This window comes from Syngnathus leptorhynchus, chromosome 9, assembly GCF_054491065.1.
Source record: "Syngnathus leptorhynchus isolate UIUO chromosome 9, UIUO_Slep, whole genome shotgun sequence".
NCBI lineage: Eukaryota > Metazoa > Chordata > Actinopteri > Syngnathiformes > Syngnathidae > Syngnathus > Syngnathus leptorhynchus.
This window is the reverse complement of record NC_141203.1, coordinates 12,580,169-12,602,125: the sequence shown is the minus strand read 5'-3', so window position 1 is coordinate 12,602,125 and position 21,957 is coordinate 12,580,169. Positions and strand designations below refer to the sequence as shown.

At 48.7% G+C, this 21,957-nt stretch overlaps 3 protein-coding genes across 5 annotated transcripts; all 3 read left to right on the top strand.

Annotated features, from left to right (window-relative positions):
- Positions 1-107: 107 nt before the first annotated feature.
- On the top strand, positions 108-6,127 carry ska3 (spindle and kinetochore associated complex subunit 3). The gene is made up of 11 exons (XM_085920100.1): positions 108-356; positions 476-537; positions 827-998; positions 1,175-1,523; positions 1,615-1,673; positions 1,782-1,981; positions 2,048-2,173; positions 2,285-2,413; positions 2,500-2,549; positions 2,889-3,010; positions 3,190-6,127. Exons 1-11 carry the CDS (start codon positions 242-244, stop codon positions 3,348-3,350), a joined length of 1,545 nt encoding a protein of 514 aa, XP_085776226.1. The 5' UTR covers positions 108-241; the 3' UTR covers positions 3,351-6,127.
- A 125-nt stretch (positions 6,128-6,252) lies between these two features.
- Positions 6,253-9,718, top strand: LOC147051320 (uncharacterized). 3 transcript variants are annotated; one of them, XM_085920104.1, is made up of 4 exons: positions 6,253-6,396; positions 6,758-6,822; positions 7,178-7,330; positions 7,773-9,718. In XM_085920104.1, the coding sequence occupies exons 2-4, from the start codon at positions 6,804-6,806 to the stop codon at positions 9,026-9,028; spliced, it is 1,428 nt and encodes a 475-aa protein (XP_085776230.1). In that variant the 5' UTR covers positions 6,253-6,396; positions 6,758-6,803; the 3' UTR covers positions 9,029-9,718. The 3 variants fall into 3 exon arrangements, with proteins under 3 accessions (XP_085776230.1, XP_085776228.1, XP_085776229.1); XM_085920102.1 differs by having other exon boundaries at positions 6,276-6,396; positions 6,980-7,330; XM_085920103.1 differs by lacking the exons at positions 6,253-6,396; positions 6,758-6,822 and having other exon boundaries at positions 6,938-7,330.
- A 1,185-nt stretch (positions 9,719-10,903) lies between these two features.
- lats2 (large tumor suppressor kinase 2) lies at positions 10,904-20,270 on the top strand. The gene is made up of 9 exons (XM_085920099.1): positions 10,904-11,286; positions 12,495-13,096; positions 15,612-15,744; positions 15,851-17,403; positions 18,054-18,281; positions 18,374-18,728; positions 18,890-19,072; positions 19,142-19,248; positions 19,324-20,270. The coding sequence occupies exons 2-9, from the start codon at positions 12,740-12,742 to the stop codon at positions 19,825-19,827; spliced, it is 3,420 nt and encodes a 1,139-aa protein (XP_085776225.1). The 5' UTR covers positions 10,904-11,286; positions 12,495-12,739; the 3' UTR covers positions 19,828-20,270.
- The last annotated feature ends 1,687 nt before the right edge of the window (positions 20,271-21,957 follow it).

Below are 21,957 nucleotides of genomic sequence, written 5' to 3'. Positions count from 1 at the left end.
TAGCATTTTAGCATACATTTTTAGACTACGTTGGTTCCAACATGAGCGTTCGCACATGTAGGAATCTGTCGCTAGAGGGCGCTATCGCAAAATAAAACAATTTAAAGAAGCAAGGAAGAAGTCAAAGTTCCGGCACGGAGGCAACGGCGCCAAAAGTGAAACAACATCCCCTTTACCAACGCTAGAATTGAGCGCTTGGAGTCGTTTGTCTCTCATTTATGTGATTGTTAGCGCTTTGAAAATGGACCTCGAGTCGGAGTTTTTCGCCAAGTTGAAGAAGTTGTGCCGAACATTGGAAACGGAGACGGCCCGTCTCCAGAAAACTTTCGAAAATCGTCACGACAGCCCAGACAACGGTTAGTCAGTTTGACAGCAACATTCCCGACGCATCTTTATATTTGACCCAATGAAGTCAACAGCATAAATAGTCTTTTATTTGATTTTTTGTTGTTGATATTTCTCCTACTCACCCTAGAAACGGCAGCGAAAGCCACGAGAGCCTATCACGACTTCAACTGTGAGGCGTTGGGCATGAAGGTGAGGAGCATAACAAACAAAAGTACTCCACAAATGACGGCTTTTTAGTCATACTATATTTTACCTTACATTCTTCTTTAAAAATAAAGTAGCACTTATTTTCCAACGACTTGCTGAATACAAATAAAAACACCTAAACATAGCAACAGGTGGCGCACAGGCAGTGAATGCAGTGCAGTGAATTAAATTACATTGGTTGTGTTTAAAAAAATGATAAATGAAAGAGGTGACCTTCCTTGACTCTTTTTTTAAATGGCACAAGGGAGTACAAAGTGTTTGTGGGTTGCAGGGTCAGCTGCAGGATGAGCTGAGAAAGCAGAATGCGCGCAAGACAAACGTGGACACCTTCATCCACGCCTGCAGAGCGCTGCAGAGCAACATTGCCCACGACGTGTGTGCTCTCACTGCACACTTTGAAAAGTACGGATACCGAGCTCCCACAGATGCTCGCGTGCCTTATGGTAAGTCGTAGTGACAGATTCAACATTGATATCTGTTTTTACACGTATGTTCAAATGAACTCATTTCATTATAATGTATTGAACAAAAAAAGTGCAAAGAAATCATCCTTATACTTAACACATATTAATCCAGACTTTCTTGAATTGTTGTTCACCTCTACCATTGGGGGACAAAGAGCCTGAAAAAGATGATGTGGAGGATGAGGTGGCAGAGGAATGCAGCGGGCCGCTAATGTCGCCTCAGGCAGCGGCGCCTCCCAGCCACGACAGCCCCATGCGAACCCCCAAGTTGTCTGACTTCGGCCTGAGCAAGCTGGATCTCCGCCGGACCTTTTTCAAGAACGCTGAGCAGCCCGCCATGCCTGAGCTGAGCTTCCCCTACCTGGACGTTTCCGCGCTGCCTCCATCCACGCCCACGTGCGTGCTGCGCATGGATGAGGATGAGCTGTGCATGCCGCAAATGGAAGACTTTGGCTTCTCTGAAATCACCATGGATCTCTTCAAGAAGAGGAGTGATGACATAAGGTACAAAAAAATCTTAACATGGACAGGACATGTGTCTCTACAATCTCTAACCCTTTTAAAAATATATATTTTTTTACGTGTTCCTCTGCAGCCCAGCGCAGGACCTCGTAAAACCGCCAGTCCCCACGGTGTGTGAAAGTTTGCAAGAAGGTAAGCTAAAGTTAGCAAAGTCCGTCTCTAGCCTTGCTGCTGTTACTTTGGCCAAAACATTTATAGACTATTTTAAAATAATTCGGCTTGTCTGGCTGTCACTCGTAGAAAGTTTGAAGATGCCTGAGCCACCTGCGTTCTCCATGCTGGAGTTCAAGATCCCAGAAACAAACGGCTGTCGTTCAGCGTCACCTCCGCGATTCGTGTGTGACGCCCAATCTCCGAGCGACGCCGTCCATCTGCCCGACACCCCCGAAGTGCCGGTCTTCAAAACTCCCGCTTTCAAAGGTCTACTCAGCAGCAGAAAGGTAGCGCAAATTGAAGGCGACGCCGTCACTCCGGTGCCGTTCGTTTCAGATCCGTTTATCTTGCAGCTCGAGCCCACGGTCGCCCAAAGGCTGGACTCCATACCGTTTCTCGAGACGCCTCGCGGCGCTTCCGTCCTGGACGGAAAGGCGTGGGAATACGACGTGCCCGAATTGCCCATCCCGGGCATGCAGGTGCTTTGAGGCAAAATGATGGAGATGAGAAATACGGACCAAGTCATTTTTTAGGACTGTCTGTGCGTTTTGTCAAATAGCTCGGAATCATTTGGGTCTTTCCTTCTACAGGAGTGCGCGGACTTGGACGGAGTCACGGAGGACTTCCACCTCAGCCCCCCTCGAGCTACGAGGGACAGCTATGAGATCAACACCCCCGAGTTTCCCCATCTCAGCTCCGTCACGCAGGACATCTGCAAAGTACGCCGTCGTCTGAGTAGCGCCTCGCTCGTACTGTCAGCTTTCGGCGCGTCTGGCCTTTTCAAGCGGGCCCTTTGTTTTTGTAGCTCGTGTTGGAGTCTCAGAAGCCGCAGATGAAGCCACAACACAATCGCAGGTAATGTCGAGTTTCAAACCGGCTGTCGTGAAGAGCATGCCAACATTTTCTTCTTTTGACAGGGTTTCTATGCTTGTTTCATTTTTAAGGTGAAGATGCATTTTGTGACAGACATTTTCTATGTTTTCTCTCAGGGAATAAAGTTTCGCCATTTGGTACAGTTGCTCGATGTTAATGCCACTTGAGTGATAATGCTAATGACGATATTCTTGTTTTCCCATTTTGGTTCCCCAACGATCGACATTTACGTCCGTTCGACTTTTGCGATCGACAGTTAACCCTTTGGGATTTTTCTTTTCATTCCATGATGATGAGCAGTGCGCGCTTGCATTTTCACAGATGTTTGAATGCCGTATCCGAGCAAGAGTTTCAAAGCTTGCCGGCGTTTTTGAAGCAGATTACATTGAATGACCTCAACCAGGCGGTCCATCACATCAATGAGTACTTGGTCCAGCGTCCAGGTCAGTTTACACTCAGTGTTTACAGAAAATGATTACCAATTTGGATGTTAGCCATCTTCTTGAAAAAGAGGGATATGACAAAAGTGGGGGGAAAAAAGTCATTTGAATCGTCACGTTGCCCTGGTGAGTCTTGAAAAATGATTAATTCCAGGCCTTAAGTATGACATTTGCGCTTCCAGGGGAGGACACGCGGGAGTTTAGGATGGAGGAGCTGAAGAGGATCACGAAAATGGGCATCAAGGCGCCCGTCTACATGCTGTGCTTGAGTGAGCTGAGGAGGCTCCAGCACGTGAAAGGAGCGCGGAACGACGCCATCTACACGCTCAACTTAAGCAGCTGAGTCTTCTTTTGGCCGCAAGTGACACTTAATACACACACATCTTTTTCATCCACCAGATCCGCGTGATCATTTGGACTTTGGCTCCACTTGCCACTTTTGGTTCAAATTTGGAAATTGACCTTGTTATCCCTTATTCATTTTGATTTGGAATTTGAAACAATTCCAACTGGATTCAGGGCAGGCAGAGCTGTCTGAACCTCCCGCTAGTACAGATTGATATACGGACGCAGAGTTGGCGCAACTTCCCTTCATTAAAAAACATGCACGACAAAACAGCTGGTCTCTCGACGGAAGCTACGTGAATACAAGAACCCTCATGAAGCTTTAGTTTAATTCAAAATAGTGCATACATCACGAGCCCTCGTTGGGAATAATGGTGAATATGGAAGAGAGAACATTGATCCGGATTTCCCCCAAATGGAGGCAAACTGGGAAATGTCATCTGGCCCGTCCTGCTGGCCGTTTTTTTTTTTTTTTTGGGTCATTTGAGCAGAATTGGGCGGATTTTAAAAATCCGCCGCTATTGGCCTGAAGCGTCTGGCAGGCACCGTCCTATTCCATGAATGCTGACATTGAAGGCTGCTCCCCATCTTGCTTTGCGTTGTCCGTCTCATCCTCTTCCTGGCCCCAAGCAAAATTTGCGTTCTCACTTTTCATGTTAACTGGCAAAGGTAGGCCCATTTTGGTGTCTTTGTAGCTATCAAGATGAGTAATCAAAGCATCCAGTAGCGTGTTGGAGAATTTCTTCATGGCAGCGTTGAAGTACTCCTCCAGGATCAGTGGGGCTTTTTTTTGCTGAGTCTCATCCCCCGAATCTTTGTGCAGAACCATATCCTCGAATGAACTCAAAGATGATTCTCTGCTTAGTTCCTCTTGGGATGACTGGCTCGGTAATTTTGAGGTTGTGCCGCCGCCGCCACCGCCTTCTGTCACGAGATCGTCTTCCGCACAATCCTGATCAAGGAGGTTCTTGTCCGGTGTGGCGGAAGCTTGGCGGTCGGGAATGCTCCCGGGTTCTTCGAGCGTTTCTTCTCGGTATAAGGAGCCATCAGCGCCGTTTTGATCTTCAGTCAAGTCGTCCCTACAAGGGGAAATCAGTGCAGGTGACATAGCGGCTTCTTGTGGTCCCGATGACAGCGGGCTCATGGAGTCGTCACTCTCGCTTCTAACTCCTTCACAGTCTAACTCCTCACCAGTGACCATCAAGACCGGTGTGGCATCTCTGTCCTGCTCTGTTGAACTCAAAGATTTGGGTGTAGTTACCTTCTGTTCAATGTCTTCCAACCGCTCCTGTTCGGGGGATTTGGATAGCCTGTCTTTATCTTCCACAAGGTCCGTGGCCTGCTCAGCCAGGATGGGGACCGTCGTCTCATCTTTGTCCTGCTGCTCTGCTTGCGGCGATCCGGAGGAATTGAATTGTGTGTCTTGCACGGCATCTAAATCTCCACATATTGGTGACGAGACTGCGGTCCCATTTGGATCGTCCTCTTCCTGCCGTGACGGGCTCTCTCCACGTATCGGTGACGAGACTGCGGTCCCATTTGGATCGTCTTCTTCCTGCCGTGACGGGCTCAAGGGTTTGTACCCCGAGTCCTCCTCGTCTTGAAGATAGAAGGCCTCGCAAGCGTCTGCCTTCTCATCCGCATTCTGCTCCTTCAGCAGTGACGGACTCAATTTTGACTCCGCGTCCAGACAGGGTGAGCTGGGGGGAAACGTGTCCTGTTCTGATGGCTCTTGGGTGCAATCAAAACCCAATCCTTGGGTGCAATCAAAACCCAATCCTTGGGTGCAATCAAAACCCAATCCGGATTCCTGGATGGCAAAACCAGACTCGAGCACAGGGCTTAAACTCTTGCACAAATCGGAAGCAGGCTCAACTTCTGGGTCTATGTCTTTGTGTAAAAAAAAGGTGTCCTGGCAAGGAGAGGAGCTCAATTCTGCTGGTGTGCCTCCAGACCTCTGTGGGGAGGCATTTAAGGAATCGGATTGCTCACCTTGTTCATCTTCAAGCACCGCAAGCTCCAGATTTTCTCCAGGGGACATGAGTGGTGACCCAGCGCCCTCGGCATCACTCCACACGGAAGTGTCCTCGGAAACTTTGACACTCGAGTCATTCTGCGGTGGCTTTCCGGTGGGATCGACGCACAAAACAATGTTACCGTCTTTTGAATCACTGAAGCGGTCCACGTGACGGACTAATCCCTGGTAGATGGTAATGGAGGCTTTTCTAATCGCCTCCTGGATGTCTGCATTTAAGTGAATCGCGTTGGGGGAGGACATTGGAGAATCAGCGTCATTTTCCATCGAGGGCTTTCGAGAGGACTCCCGGCGGCTGGATAGTTTTTGTCCCTCAGATGATCTGGAATAGTTTGACCCCAGTCGTTCCAGTACAATACCGCCGTTGTCCTCTTGGCACAGTTCTTGACCGGCCGAGCTCCAGTTGGCCCCGATGGTAGCACCGATGTCGTCGTCCGAGCTCATCGTGCTGGGACTGACGGCGTCGGAGCAGCTCCCGGTCCTCGAAGCTCCGGACATCCGATCTGTTTGTAAGGTCTCCCTAGCGATGGGAGACTTTTCTCCACTCTCTGCCCCCTCGTCACTAAAGTTCAGCCCGTCCAGGAGCCCGGAGAGGAGCATGTTGGTAAAGTCGGTGGCGTCAGAAAAAAATGGATTGGAATTCGGATCCATTGGCCTCTTTCACTCAAGATCTTATCTCAAAGTTTCGTATACTCGTAGAGTAAAACAGAAACAAATGCAAATAAATCTGCTGGCGGCGACCCCGACGGGAGGTTTTGGTTTTCCCAAACATCGCAATTCAACTGTAGAACTTTATGACTCCAGACATCTATCCTTCGATGACGTGACGTCCACCTTTATGATTTGCCTCATGTAACCTTAGATGACCGCAGTTCAGTCGACATGACTCCGACAATAGGTTGACATCCAGTGAACCAAGGCCTTATGACTTGAAACATCAGCATTGGAGGAATAGCATCATGCTGACATCACTCCCACAATCGCGTGACCGAGAATTTGGTGACAGCAGGTACAGTTAAGTCATTTACTATTTTGGGTGATGTGAAAATGAAAACGTGAACAGAACAGAGTGGCTGATCTCTGCAGTGGAAGTTGCACAAAAAAAATCGACCACAAATTGTCCTTGCAGATAAACTCAAATGGAATTGAAATTGATTCTTTGCATAGGAACGGGATGAGTTTGTTCGGGTTCATCTGGGTTCAACACTGCATACTGATGCAACAATAAAAATAACCACATACTCAACTGAGCTGTGATTTTTTTTTTTTTTGACACAGCTGTTGAATCTTTTCTGTTAAAAATTGATGGATGCACACATGGTGGTCTTTTCTAACTATGTTGATATGATTTTACTCTTTTGCAAACCCAGTTTACAGAATTTGATATCGACCCATGCCAAGTCTGGATGATGAAAGATGGGGAAGGAAATTGAAGGTACATTAGGTGCACCTTGTGATTTATGATCGTTTTATTTTATTAATTGACACAAATATTGCCATTTAGAGCATTTATTTGCTGAAAATGAAAAAGGTCAGGGTGCAGCAGGTATTTTATTTGTATTTCCTTTGCCCTATTGGTCGGTGATCAAAAGTTGTGACGTCAGATGACGTCATGGCGTCAGGAGTAACGTCGCTCCTCCCCCTCCCTCGCTCCCGCTGGTTGGCCACCATTTTGGGAGTCAAAACAGTACCAGCAGCAGCTAGCGCGTTAGGCTCGGCTAGACCACGATAGCCGAGCTCTGCGCTCTTCTCTGGTGGCCTGGCTATGGTTCACACGTGTGTGGTAGCAGGCTGTAGGAACCGCAGGACGCCGGGCACCGGCCTGTCCTTCTATCGCTTCCCGCGGGACCCCGAGAGGAAGCAGCGGTGGATCGCGGCCGTCAACCGCCAGGGTTGGGCGCCCAACGACGGCAGCCGCTTGTGCAGCACTCACTTCATATCCGGTATTACTTTCATTTTAATTGCCAGTGTTTTTATTTTTTTTATTTTTATCGGCTGTATATTTCCATCTTTTTTGCAATGTTTGACCTCTTATCAACTGTGTTCATTGACTTTGGTCAACTGTCCCAATCACGGTCACGCCACCCAAGAAGGCATACTTCATAATTTGATGTGTAGAAGTGCTTTTCTATACAAAAACGAATCTTACACATGTCAGCATTTAGAAATTGTCCACCTCACTTTTTGGGGGCTCATTGCACCTTGCACGATTAACCAAACAGGTCACCCACCGTAAATACGATGATAATAATATTTGGGAGAAATTTTCAGATAGTACAATTTCCATTACTACAGTACTAGAACACATTTTTTCGCTCTCTGTTTAAATAGCAACTGATAAAACGTTATCCAAGTTTTTCCTGTATCTGTTCTCATCACATGCAGGTAAACAAGTGAAGAACCCTCGTTCGCCGGACTATGTTCCTTCCGTGTTCACGCCCGTTTCCCCTGAGATGAAGGAGCCCGGTCCACCCGAAGTCCCAGACAAGCATGAAGCCCGTGTGGAGGCGGCCAATGCTCTGCTCTTCCTGCAGCGCCAGGGCGGGTCCGGAGCAGATGAGCCCGGTTCAATCGAGGCCAAAGTCGAGGGCAGCGTGTTGTCTTTCACGGATGACGACGACGACGAGTCTCTGAGTGACGACAATGACAACACGTTTGCACACACGTCCGTGAACTTTGACGATGTAGTCAAAGCACTCAGGCGGGAGAATCGAGCGCTGCGCGAGTCTGTGGAGAAGATGTCCCTGTCGGAGAACTCCCTTCGGAACGACGCGGAAAAAGTCAAATTCTACACGGGCCTGCCTAACTTCTTTGTGCTGGAGACGGTCATGCTCCTGCTGGCACCGCACATGGATGCTATCCGGAACGCCAAGTTGTCCAAATTCCAGCAGCTTTTGCTAACGCTCATGCGTCTGCGCCTAGACCTGCGCAACCAGGACTTGGCCTATCGCTTCGGCGTCAAAGTGGGCACGGTGGTCCGGACTGTGCATCACGTGGTCAACATCATGTCTTCCACCCTGGTGCCCACCGCCGTCTTCTGGCCCTCTCGAGCCGAGCTGCGCAAGAACCTTCCCGCGGCCCTGCGCTCTTCCTGCCCGGACTGCGCCGTCATCGTGGACTGCTTCACAGTGCCTTGCGAGGGTCCGCTCGCCCGGGGCAACGAGCAAGGCGCGGCGGTGCTGCCCGGCGACGTCTTGAACTATTTGATCGGCGTGGCACCGCAGGGCGTGGTCACCTTTGTTTCCAAGGGAGTCCTGGGAAACTTCAGCCCTCGGACCTTGGCGGAGAGTTCGGGATTTCTCTGCAAGCTGCTCCCGGGCGACGTGGTTTTGGCCAGCCGGGATCTAGACATCGGTGACGCCGTGGCCGCTCGCGGCGCTCGCTTTGCCATCGCCGCTCGCTTTCAAGACGACCAGAGTCAGGGAGCGAAGGTCACGCCTCTCGACACCGTAGGTGCGCAAGCTCACGTGGAGAAGGTGGTGTCCATAGTGAGGCGTAGGTACGCCATGCTCACCGGGCCTGTGGAGAAGCCGTTCGCCGCGGCTGCGGAGCGCACCTCCAACCTTTCTACCTTTGACAAGATTGTGCAAGTAGCTTGTGCCTTAAATAACTTGTGCATCTCTGCTGCACCTCTGGAGTGACCCTGTTCCTTTTTCCATGGACTTGTTGAAACTTTGTTGGGCACACTTTTGGGACCCTTTAGTCCGTCGCAATTGAAGTCTGCGGTTTTCTCAGAACGGGAGCAACTCGTCATTTACAAACTGACAATCTGATGGATAAGCTCACCTCCTGGCTGACGAGGTTCTTGCAATTGTGATCTGGTTCTAGTTAGAATCCCGCGAGATATAGCCTGGGGCCGCCGGCTGCAAAAGAAAATACTATTCAGGATGTGTGGACTAGAGACGGCGGGCCCGTTCCCCAAGTTGCTTGTGCCTTCAACAGCTTAAGTTTTCTGTGCTGCGCCTTTCAAGTACCTTGTAACACCTCAGCATGATTCATTTGAATCGGACTCTGGTGTGGAACCCGTCAATGGTCTCGGCCTAGTTCGATGGTGGCCCGAAACCCGTCTGACCTTGACCCGATCTAATATGTTGATTTGTTTGTCTTACCAAACGTGTCTTCTGTTTAGCTTTAGTGTTGCTGTTTCACTCGTCAGTCGGTATAGCGAACCGTCCTGTTTACATTCTCATGAGAGAAGAGGGTGATGTCACCCTGCTTGCTTTGCAACCATAGTAAGCAAACTTGCTATGGTTCTCAGTACCACAGTGAAGAACTCTAGCAAACTCGGTAGCATCCCGAATGTAGCAAAGTGGTACAAGAAGCTTTTTTTTGGGGGGGGGGGGGGGGGTCATAATTCTCACCCGTTTAAAGGGGAACTAAACCCAAGATGTCAGCTGTCGCGTACCAAAATCTACTCAATATTTATTTTGAAAACTATATCGTACTTGCATATGGGGCTGCCATTTTTTTTATTATTTTTTTACACAAGTGAGAACTTGTGAACTTGCTGCCTCAGCTAGTATGATGTACCATACACAGCATCGAATGATTAAATCCATCGCTCTCAACAATCTGTCAGTTCAATATTATGATGCCGCTGCAGTTTTCAATATTACTTCCGGTCTGCAGCTGATAAATTCTATGTTGGATGATTCCCCAAATGCAATATTAATCGGAGTACCAGGTCAAGTGCTGCCACATAGAATCGATTCTTGCTTTAAGTTGGGGTTGAAGGGTTAGTTCCCCTTTAAAACTGTCTTTTCTTGTTGTGTTGTGCACATTTATGTAAGTAGACTACTGTTTTTCAGGTCAAGTCTCAGCTCCAGTGTTGGACCTGTACCGGATTAATGTAGTTTCTAAAGTCCAGTGTGCCTTGAATGTCTGTAGGATGCTTGAAACGTGAAGTTATCATTTTGTAAACTTGTAAGCCAGCTGTGGCCCTCAATGAGGCCCCCGAATAACTGCACGCATTCATGGGACAGTTTTTGAGACGGGGCTTTGGCGTCACCTAGTGGTTCATATTAATATTGCAGAGGGCGTTTGCTCTGTTTTTGACATGATTGTTTTCTGGATGTATCTAAGCAATCAGGTTTCTGTTTAGATTTTTGTGTTTCATTTGTTGTCGTTTATTGAGTGAATTCCTACACATTGAACCTCTTCAGTCGACATCAACGTTTGTGTGTATTGTTTAGTCTTCCTCGGGGCACATTAGATGCTAAACTTTCTGTGTTAAGTCTCCTTTTCACAATGAAGTCTTTGAATTAAACACACTAATAGCCATGTCGTAAAGCTATATATTTTCTTATATATTGACTGATGTGTTGAATGCTGGAAATACTTGCATGTTCATGTATTTACATTGTTCTCTTGTATGCGTCCCTTCCCTACGAACAGTAATATCTACTACTTGGTGGCTTAAAATTTGGCATCTCTTTTGCGTACTTAATTGTGAAGGAATCTGCGAATAGCTGAATGCGAGTATGCGGGCGTCCGTTATACCATAAACATGGATGGAAGTACAGCGACAGAAAGAAGTGAAATGTCACTTTTTGTCAGAGCTCTCACTTTGTACTGAAATCTTTGTGCTCGAATGTTTTCCATTTCCATTTATCCAGAGGTATTTTAGTGGAGCATCTTGCCTTGCACAGACGATCTTCGCACAGTCCCGCTGTGACGCGCGTCGGTGTGGTCACGTGACCTGTGGAATGTTAACAATGCAGCGAGTGTCCAACTTTTTTTTTTCTTTTGACTTTCAGCCTGTTGAAGAAAATGGAGGCTGCTACCATCACTTCTTGTCCTCCTTCCCCCCTTTGTCCCTTCTGAGCCCGATCAAGAGCTCCTAAAAGCCCGTCGAGGACTTCTCAACAAGCAGATTTAATCGCTCCTTTTCCATCACATGGTAGGTGGACTGTACTTTTTGGGGAGGGGGTGGGGGGGTACTGGCGTTGCCAGTGGTGGTCTTCTCTACCAAAGAATTTTACAAAATGGCGATTTCGCACAGTTTAGAAGATTTTTTTTTCTCTTAATTTTGCTTTTAAGAGGCAAATAGAGCGACGTGAAAGTGAATCGAACTGGAGTTTCCACATTTTCCACCGTCCTGGGTGAAGGGGCCGGGGGTGGGGGGCTGCTAGTTAGCAACCTAGCTTACCCTGTTGTTTTTAGACTCTCTTGGAAAAAATGGTAATTGTGAACTTGTAATTACTTTGCGTCGTTGTTGCGAACTTTCCCTTGTTGGTGGGGCTAAAATACTGGTTTGTGTTTAGAATGTATATTTGTGGGGGCCTTCAGGGGTACACTGTGTTGTCAGTGTCACTTTTGTACCCTGACACATGCACGTTCCCCTTTTTAGACGTGGGAAGGTCCATTTTTCTTTATTACAGTCCATTATTGTAATATGAATTGATCATCTTGTACTCTTATTTTTAAGAGTGTTTTTAAGTGTACTGTCATTTTTTTTAACCCCTTGCCTTTGGTACAGTATATATATATATATATATATATATATATATATATATATATATATATATATATATATATATATATATATATATATATATATTTCTAATAGGTTTGCACACGGTCTGTAGTTGAGGGGTTGGTATGTATTGCAGACTATTTCAGATCAGTGTGTTAATATTTTGAGCGGCAATGTTCAGCTGCTCATCATTCCTATTTCCATAGCAGACAAATTTTGGGGGGTTTATTTCAGGGTGGACAAAGAATAGATGTTCCCAGTGATTAAATGCGGTGGGAACAGATGTGAGAAAGTCCCCTGAGACGGAAGGACCCGGTACTTGGGCTCATTGAAAACTGTAAATGCCATTGGTAATGGTTGTCAATTATACTTGAACACAAACATGAAATAAACACACATACATTTGTTCCATAAAGGGGGTGGGTGTCATTCTTCAAAATGGCCCAAAGCAATAGAGGCAACCAAGGAGGATATGGGTGAGGCTTTTAGTAGTTCAAGGCACTCTGGTGTGTTTCGATTGACCCCCTCGGTTAGGCTGAGATCACCTCTGGCTGACTCCCCCCATGTTACGGAAATAATTGTCAATTGTCGGACCAGGCGCTAACTCCTTACCGTCCTGCTTCCTTCCACAGGAGCAAATTGGCAGCGGCATGATTTGGCTCAGCTGCACCCTTGCGAGCGGCTGCCATTCCTGGAATAAGATGGAACCCGAGCCTTGAAAGCCACACCATGGCGCGCCTGTAGAACCCCCGCCGCTACCTCAAGTCCTCAGACAAACAAACAAGGGAGACCAATCTCGGATCCACGACAGGAGAGCCTTTATTATCTCTTTAGGTCAGCCACCAAGGGCGGGAAGACTGCCGCCTCATCCGCGGCCATGAGGCCCAAGACGTTCCCGGCGGCGCCCTACGTGGGAAACACACGCCAAAGGCTCCAGGAGATCAAGGAGGGCCTGAAGCAGCCGGCCAAGCTGGTGAGCCAGGCCCTGCACGGGGGCGGCCAGCGAGCCGAGGGCGCCGGCCGCCCCGCCGACTGCAAGGGCGGCAAGGACGCGTCCGGTCGGCAGCAGCCCGTGCGGCCGCAGCAGAAGTTTAACAATTACCAGAGCGCCTTGCGCGAGATTCGCAAGTCGCTCATGCCCTTCGCCAATGAATCGGGACCCGGGTCTGGCCACCCCGCCGGCGAGGTCAACCGGCAGATGCTGCACGAGCTCGTCAACGCCGGTTGTGACCAGGTGAGACGCCCGCTACCATGTCGTTACTTTCATTTAAATGTAAAAGTGCTAGCTGCTAGTTTATGAGAAGGTATTGGAGAGCCACTTCATTATTATGATTATACAATGGAGGCCATTTCCTGGCCCGGCGTGCGCTGCTGTCGCCATTGTCAAAGCAGGAAGTCGACATTCAATGGCAGCAGGGCGGATCAGTTCCTCGTCGTCGTCGCCGCCGCCAGCGCCGAAGCCCTCCCCTCCCCCTGACCCGTACTCGTGACTCCCTTCTCTATGCAACAACCACGATGCTTCGTATAGAACCGTTTATATAGAGTAGAACAAAATATCAACAGAACCGAGTACACACTGCCACCTTGTGACAGACAGCGTTGTTGAAACGGGACATTTGTCGTGTGTGGTTTGTAGTATGTGTTTTGTGTGTTTGTGTTGTGTCGGGTAACTTTTCTTTCCCTGCGTGTGGTTCTTTTGTGTCTTTTTAGTTCAATGTGTGTAGTTTTGCAATGCGTGTGCATTGCTGTAAAGTGTGCATCTTATCATCTCTTGTCGTCTTTTCCTCGCCGGACTTCTCCAGCTGCAAATTAGCCCGCAATGTGGATGGTTGCATAACCACTGAGGAGGAAATGTTTTAGAGGGGGAGCGAGGGGGGAGGACGGTGGGAGCGGTATGCCACGCATTGACAGCACATGAAAAACTCGCTGCGTGCGTCTTTTGCGTAATGACTGGCTTCGGAACTTGGAACTGTAAACAAAAAAAGTGTGTCTTCTAAAGAGCAATTTGATTTAGGTGTGTGGCGGGGGTCCTGCATATGGAATCCTCGTCGCTGGTGTTTATGCAACAAGCACAGGATGTGACTTATTGCTGTTTGTTTATTGTTTGCATGCACATAGTATACGCTGGAAGGGGACGACCTCTTTAACCAGTAGGGAGGAAAAAATGTCAACTTGACGTGTTTTGGTGGGGATGTGACTTATGTGACATTCACGTCGGGACTGCGCAGATCACAAATATGTGGAATTCCTGCTCCTTAGTCAGGAGAACACGGGGAAGTCTTTCGATAGCATAATTTCACGCCTCTTTGAGCATCTTCACATCGTCGTCCTGGTAATTGTTGCTCATATTTTGGCAATTGAGGGTTAAATAGCAAACACTGTGCGTGTTGTACCAGCAGTCAATACAAACACAGTCACATCAGCTGATCCCCAACGAGTACGTTGCCAGGGTAACAGTGTTTACCAAACTGTACGCATCTAAAATGAAGTTGAATTTGTTGATTCTCCGAAATTTGAATCGTGTGCGTGGAGCATTACAAGGAGATGACACAAGCACAAATATCTCACTTTCAATTCTGTGACCAGGTGGGAAATTCCTTGGAAGTTGAAAGCAAGTGACAGAAATAGTTGCAATTGTTTCATAAAACAACACAAATTTAGTTTTTTCCCCGTTTACCAGGACTTGTCAGATTCTTGGAAAAATGGTCCCGACAGCTGACAAAGTCAACATTTCTAACATTTTCCCCTTGGATGACTAAATACCGTCACGCTTCTGCTGGAGTGAGAAAGTCATTGTGGGATGGATGGGGGAGCAAAATTCCAGGAAACCTTCAAGTTGAGAACTTCATGGAAATCTCTCCATCCATCTATTGAGAGCACACTCGGGTTTATTCCCATGAACTCCCCACAGAAACGTTTCCAATTGTAAATATCCCCTGAATTTCCCATCTCATTGAAATGGAGGTTCTAGCAAGATCTTTTTCGAAGAGGAAAGCAGTCATGAATATTTTGGGTGGTGCATTTAATAGCAGGAAAGTCCCGTTAGTGCAGCCTCACCGGAATCTGTTGGGTGGCTGTGCGGGCTTCCTTTTTTTCGCCCCTTCTCCTTGGACTGATCAGATCTGCAATGTGGCATAAAGCTTGAGTTCGCATTATGGCCATGTCATCCAGGAATGACGGTCAAATCCAGACGTAATCGAGGCCGAGCGTAATCCGGTTAAAGGGCGATGTTTTTCCCGCCCCGGTGATGGACCTCGCCCCTCGGCGCCGCACAGCTGTGACGACCGTTGCACATGTGCCATAACAAAGCTTATCGCCAATGATCATTGTGTACATTCCGCTTTTTGCCTTTTCCTGAGACAGACAGACAGACAGACAGACAGATCAGCGCTTGACCTACATTAAGAGAAGAAAAATGACTCCCAAACCACAAATGACGTGTCTCGGCTTGAGCCGTTTGACCCACTTGCGGTGTTTGTGTGTATCCTGGACCATCTGTTGCTGTTACATGCTGATTTAGGGAGTTCTCGCATTCAGACAGGAATGTTTTTATCTGTTCCAAAACAATCCAGAACCTTCTGTGCTCTGGAAGTTGTATTGAACGGCGACTATGATGTAAATATGCAAGTGTGTGCACGGAAGTGAATCGATCAAAATATGTACAAGTGTAAAAAGTGTTGAGGATGGATGGATGGATGGATGCGAAGGGTCGCGGTGGAGGCGCTCACGTTCTAGTTTGTGCTCCACAGGAAATGGCCGTCCGGGCACTGAAGCAAACGGGAAGCAGGAACATCGAAGCGGCTCTGGAGTACATTAGTAAGATGGGCTACCTGGACCCTCGCAACGAGCTCATTGTGCGCGTGATCAAGCAGACTTCACCAGGTACGCGCTTGTGATTTTGGGGGTCGCGTTCTACATCGGAACCGCTCCCATTCCTCATGTTGCAATTGCGAGCGCAAAGTGTAAAACATGCCTTTGTGATTGTTAGGAAAAGCTGGCATGCCTCCCTCAATGGACCACCGCCCGCCAATGGAAGCCTCGGGCGAGGCCGCGGGTGCCATGCCCCCATACCACCCCATGTACGAGGGTGTGGCCGGGTATGGTCCGGAAGGCGAGATGCCCAGACCCTACATGAGCGCTCCCCCCGTCATGAACTACATGATGCCGCCCACCGGAGCAGCACAGGGTCCCCCCATGGGGAACCCAATGGGTCGACCGCCCAGCATGGGTAACTATCCGCCAGTGATGGCCCCTCAGACTAACCCGGCTAACACCATGTACGCCCCGGGGGCCCAGCAGAAAGGCTATCCCGCTAGTATGGAGCAGCACGGGCCCATGATGAGCTACAACGGTCAACCGCTGCCTCCCGGGGCCCCGGTGCCAGGCCCCCACTATGACTACGGCCACCCCAGGCCTCATTTGATGGAGCCCGCAGGCTATGGAGTCAAGAGAACTGCCTCCTTTCAAAACAAGATGGCGCCACCCCCCATGGCGCCCGCAGACAATTACGTCAACATGCAAGCTAAAGGGCCCCTGGGCCAGAACGTGCCAGGAGGAGGTGCGGGGGGCTACCCTGCCAATCTGTACTTGGCCTCCCACACCCACCCACGTCAGGCGAGCCCCACCTCCCATCAGGTCCACATGATGTCCCGTTCCCCGGGCGGGGTGCCACCTCTGGGCCCGGACTTTTCCGATCTGCCCCAGAGCTTGATGACGCCTTCCAGGGCGAGCCTCAACATGGACTTGTACGAGCACCACTGGGCTGGGCCGCCGGGTCCCGAAGGGGCCCCCCAAGCCAGACAGCCCCAACCTCAAGGGCCATTCAGGGGCGAGGTCCGTGTGCCCAGCAGGGCCAACTCCTTCAACAGCCGCTCGGCTGTCTCCAACGGCGTTCGGCCGACCATGAGCGCGCCTCCGGATCCTTCCTTAGGTCCTCCCAACACCATCACGGCCGTCACATCTCCACCCATCCAGCAGCCGGTCAAGAGCATCAGGGTGATGAGACCGGAACCCAAGACGGCAGTGGGACCTTGCCATCCCAGCTGGATGGCGGCCCAAGCCCAGGAAATGACAGAACCGCTGGCCTACATGCCCGAGGAGACCTACACCCTGGAGCACCCCCAGGAACCCCGCTGCCCACCGCCACCTTACCCCAAGAATCTCATCATGTCACCGGGCGAGACCGCCGCCCTGGAGGTGGCGGGAGCCATGGGTGGGGCTCAGGATCACAGTAGCCCCGCTTCGAGAAGCACGCACAGCGGCAGCGGCGGTAGCGGAACCGCGGACGACGGATCGCAGCAGATGAAGGAGAAGACAAAAGTCGGCAAGGCCGAGAAAACGGTCAAAGACAAGAAGCAGATCCAGACGTCGCCCGTGCCGGTGAGGAAAAACGGCCGTGATGAGGAGAAGCGCGAGTCCCGGATCAAGGCCTACTCACCCTTCGCCTTCAAGTTCTACATGGAGCAGCACATCGAGAACGTCATGAAGACGTACCAGCAGAAGCTCAACCGTAGGCTGCAGCTGGAACAGGAAATGTCCAAGGTAAAGGGAAAATGTCTTTCCAATCTGACCTAAAGTACTTGAAATGGAATGAATCATCAACACACTTGCCTTAGTGTACGGCTTGCTGTAAACGTTTCATCTGTAAGGGCCCCAGGCGGAATGTACCAAAGATGCCAAATCGGAAGTTTATGAGTGGCTGGAGGCCGACCATGTGCGACTGAGAAAAGGGGAGCTTTTATCATATTAAAAGTCACACAAACGCTTTGACATCACACATAGCAGACATTCTGAACGTCCATATCCACCGGGGACGTTTTTGACAAGACAAACACTCGGATGGTTTTCTTGCCCAAAGTAGGATTTGGTAATAACAGTCGGCAGCAAAGTCCTTAGCAGATAATCTACGGCTTGAAATCTGGAGAATTCTCCCCCGGGGAGTTTGTTTTAGACAACCAGATCTTTATCGCAATAGTGAGCATACCATGACTTCGACCTCTGCCCTTTTAAACTCCTCCTGAGGCGTTTTTTTTTTTTTTTAGGGTCAGACAGAGTGTTGTCACCAAACCAAAACTAGAATCTTTTGTTTATTCTTAAACGATTCCATCACAGCGTAGTGGTGGACGGAGCGGCTCATTTTTTTTTTTTCGACTTCTGAGCATTTCTCCACGCTTCCTCTTCCTGTTTGCCAGGCCGGCCTGTCCGAGGCGGAGCAGGGCCAGATGAGGAAGATGCTCAACCAGAAGGAATCCAACTACAACCGGCTGCGGCGGGCCAAGATGGACAAGTCCATGTTTGTCAAAATCAAGACGCTGGGCATCGGCGCCTTTGGTGAGGTGTGCCTGACGCGCAAAGTGGACACGTGCGCCTTGTACGCCATGAAGACTCTGCGCAAGAAAGATGTCCTCAACAGGAACCAGGTGACCTCTCATACTGTTGATCAATTGTTTGCCGTCGTGTTGGTCTCGTGTCAAAATGTGATGAAGACAACTGCTTGGGTCTCAATTCTAAGGTGGCCCACGTGAAGGCCGAGCGCGACATCCTGGCCGAGGCGGACAACGAGTGGGTGGTGCGCCTCTACTACTCCTTCCAAGACCGCGACAGTCTGTACTTTGTCATGGACTACATCCCCGGCGGCGACATGATGAGCCTGCTGATCCGCATGGGCGTCTTCCCCGAGCCGCTGGCGTGCTTCTACGTGGCCGAGCTGACGCTGGCCATCGAGAGCGTCCACAAGATGGGCTTCATCCACCGCGACATCAAGCCCGACAACATCCTCATCGACCTGGACGGGCATATCAAGCTGACGGACTTTGGCTTGTGCACGGGCTTCCGCTGGACCCACAACTCCAAGTACTACCAGAAAGGTGAGGTCCTCCCAAATGAAGTTTGCAAATGATCCAAAGCAAATCAGTCTGTTGTGTTTGTTAATAACTGTGGGACTCGCTGGAAAGGTGAAACCGTTTTGACTTATATGCAGTCAAGTATGTTTACTTACTTAACCCCCCCCCTGACCCCATTCCACCAGGGAGCCACGCGAGACAGGACAGCATGGAGCCCAGCGACTTCTGGGACGACGTGTCCAACTGCCGCTGCGGCGACCGGCTGATGACGCTGGAGCAGCGGGCCAATCGGCAACACCAGCGCTGCCTGGCTCACTCTCTGGTGGGCACGCCCAACTACATCGCCCCTGAGGTGCTGCTGCGTAAAGGTGGGACCGCCGGAACCCAAGTACCCGTCTCGTCGGCGCCGATTGACAGATTCTTCCGCGTGTCTTCAGGTTACACCCAACTGTGTGACTGGTGGAGCGTCGGCGTGATCTTGTTTGAGATGTTGGTGGGGCAGCCGCCCTTCCTGGCACCCACTCCCACAGAGACTCAAATTAAGGTTTCAGATAACATGAAGATTCAGACATAGCCAAGGTCAGGATCGTCTCTCAATTATCATCTGCTTGATGTGCAGGTCATCAACTGGGAGAGTACGCTACAGGTGCCCGCCCAAGTCAAGCTGAGTCCCGAAGCCGTGGACATCATCGGGCGCCTCTGCTGCTCGGCTGAGGACCGCCTGGGCGCCAACGGCGCCGGAGAGATCAAGACGCACCCCTTCTTCAGCAAGGTGGACTTCTCCAGCAACCTCCGCCAACAGCCCGCCCCCTACAGACCCAAGATCGCACACCCCATGGACACATCCAACTTTGACCCGGTGGAGGAGGAGGGCGGCCCCGGGGCCTGGAACGACAGCGGGGACAGCACCCGGGCCCTGGACGCCCTGTGCTCGCCACACGGCAAGCACCCTGAGCACGCCTTCTACGAGTTCACCTTCCGCAGGTTCTTCGACGACAACGGCTGCCCCTTTCGCTACCCCAAGCCTTTGGAGGGCGCAGAGGGGCCGCCCGGCCCCGAGGAAGAGGACGAGGACGAAGACGACGAGGAAGCTGGGGAAGGATGCGAGCCGGTCTACGTTTAGATCACCCGTCACTGATGGACTAGCCTGGGACTGACGCCCTCCTCGCAAGGGACCAAGAAAGTTCTGCCGCTTGACGAATGTCCGGTAAGAATGTCAAAATGTCGGGAGTCCCTTTCTTCCATTCCTTCCTTTTGTCTTACATGACTGAATCACTCCAAAGTGTCTTTTTACAAAGTGTTTTTTTTTTAAACACTGAAATATCACATGTGAAGAGGGAGTGGGCCAAGTTCAACAGGAAGGTTGTGCGCCAAAGCTGGACTGAACCAAAGCGACTCCAAAAGGGGGCGACTCAGTTTTCTGACTTTGAAATCTCACTTTACTGTATTGTCATTTTATCCATTTTTGCCTGCATTGAAATTTCACAGAAAGAGTCCATTTTGATTTTTTTTTTTTTTAAGAAACAAAAAAAAAAAACCCCACAATTGTACAAGATTTTTTTTAAACACACGGAAAATCGTAAAACATACAACGTTGACATTTTCAGGCCTCTTGAGAATTCCCCGCAGGAACAAAATGCAGCCAAACACATGCGTATGACTTAAGTGCAATACAATGTGTGTCCCTTAAACACTTAATATTCATTTGAAAGTATTACAAAGTGCCATGTACAAACATATCGCTTTATCTACAATGTATACACTTGCAGTATATACGTTATACTGTATGTGTGTGTGTGTGTGTGTGTGTGTGTGTGTGTGTTTCACTTACAACATGCTGCTTATTCGTATTATTTACCTGTTTTAATCATGACCTGTTTTATCACGGCTTAAAAGTGATGATGATGATGAATGTGGAACGTCGATGGCCAGGCCTTCCCCGTCCTACGTCGGGGCGGGTCCCTGAACGCAGCACGGCCAAGCTCTAGGAGAGGTGGATTTACGGCAAGTTTGAGGAGAATGAAATGCTTTTTCTTTTTTGGGGGATGTGGCACAAAAGTTTGTTCTTGCGATTGAACACACCTTGTGAGGTGTGATAGCCCAAAATGATCAAGGAGTCTAAAAGCCACACTATCGAGGAAAAAAAAGATAATTAGGAGAATCTACAAATTCTCCAATAAAGTCACAAATGATGTGAATTCTGGTCAGGCGTCATTTTACAAACATTACTAATCATTACAACTTTACTGTCATAGTACTGCGACTATCTTTGTAATACCTCAACTGAATTCTTGACTTTCTGGAACTTAACGACTTTGTCGAAAGATTACAACTTTATTTGTGTAACAGTACAACTTTTCCAACAAATTTCTGGTTATTCTACACGTTTTATCCTAACTGAACGTTTCAAGAATGATGGTTGACAATCTGCAGAAGCAATCGAACTTCCTCATCAGTATTCCATTGTCTTCACTAATCCCTCACTTAGGACTGGCAAGATGATGTGGTGTGTCCTCGTTACTTATTTTATAAAAATATCATGTACTTGTGAAAACATTTTTTTTTTTCTTGTTTTCTGCAAACTATCAAATGTGGCTTAGGCAATCCTGACACCTCCGATTTCAGTTTGGTTTTTGTTTTGAGTGCCCCTTTTTGTGGCCTTTCATATTTGTTGTTACTGCACTTGTTCTTGTGTTTCTTTTTTTGGCTGTTGGAGGAGCAGAAGGCAAAAATATAAATCTTTGTTTAAAAACAAAAAACATACACACGTTTTTCCTTATCGCGGTCCCCAAGAAACATTTGGGGTTACAAAGTTTGATGTTCTGACCCTTTAAAAGGACAACAAAAAGCTTTAAACAAGTGTGAGTATTTTCTTTAGGGTTACAAAGTGATGACTGACAATCGTTGACTGTTTTTTTCTTTTCTTAAATGTATGTAATGTATGTATTTGTACAACTCCCCCAAAGAGCATATGTAATGTATATTAATCGTGAATTTATATTTATACAGATATACATATTTTTTGTATCTTTCCCACCTCCCTACTTCACCTTTCTTTCTTTCCCACTGTGCTAATGTCCAAAATTCTATGCAGTATTATTATTATTATTACTATCAAGGTGACTTTTTTTCTTTTCTACATTTATGTATGAAGTGAGATTTGGCAATGCCGTTGTCTGTTTTGTTTGTGTCCAATGTAATGTATAAATTAAATTAACCCATGTGGACTCCTGTCTGCTTCTTGTTATGCACA

Bases quoted from the DNA above. Each gene is read 5' to 3' on its own strand.
- lats2 (XM_085920099.1), top strand. From the start codon at position 12,740: ATGAGGCCCAAGACGTTCCCGGCGGCGCCCTACGTGGGAAACACACGC. The intron at 17,404-18,053 runs GTAAAGGGAAAA...CCTGTTTGCCAG, and splicing joins TGGAACAGGAAATGTCCAAG to GCCGGCCTGTCCGAGGCGGA. The intron at 18,282-18,373 runs GTGACCTCTCAT...CTCAATTCTAAG, and splicing joins ATGTCCTCAACAGGAACCAG to GTGGCCCACGTGAAGGCCGA.
- LOC147051320 (XM_085920102.1), top strand. From the start codon at position 7,153: ATGGTTCACACGTGTGTGGTAGCAGGCTGTAGGAACCGCAGGACGCCG. The intron at 7,331-7,772 runs GTATTACTTTCA...CATCACATGCAG, and splicing joins CAGCACTCACTTCATATCCG to GTAAACAAGTGAAGAACCCT.
- ska3 (XM_085920100.1), top strand. From the start codon at position 242: ATGGACCTCGAGTCGGAGTTTTTCGCCAAGTTGAAGAAGTTGTGCCGA. The intron at 2,174-2,284 runs GTGCTTTGAGGC...TTCCTTCTACAG, and splicing joins TGCCCATCCCGGGCATGCAG to GAGTGCGCGGACTTGGACGG. The intron at 2,550-2,888 runs GTAATGTCGAGT...GCATTTTCACAG, and splicing joins AAGCCACAACACAATCGCAG to ATGTTTGAATGCCGTATCCG.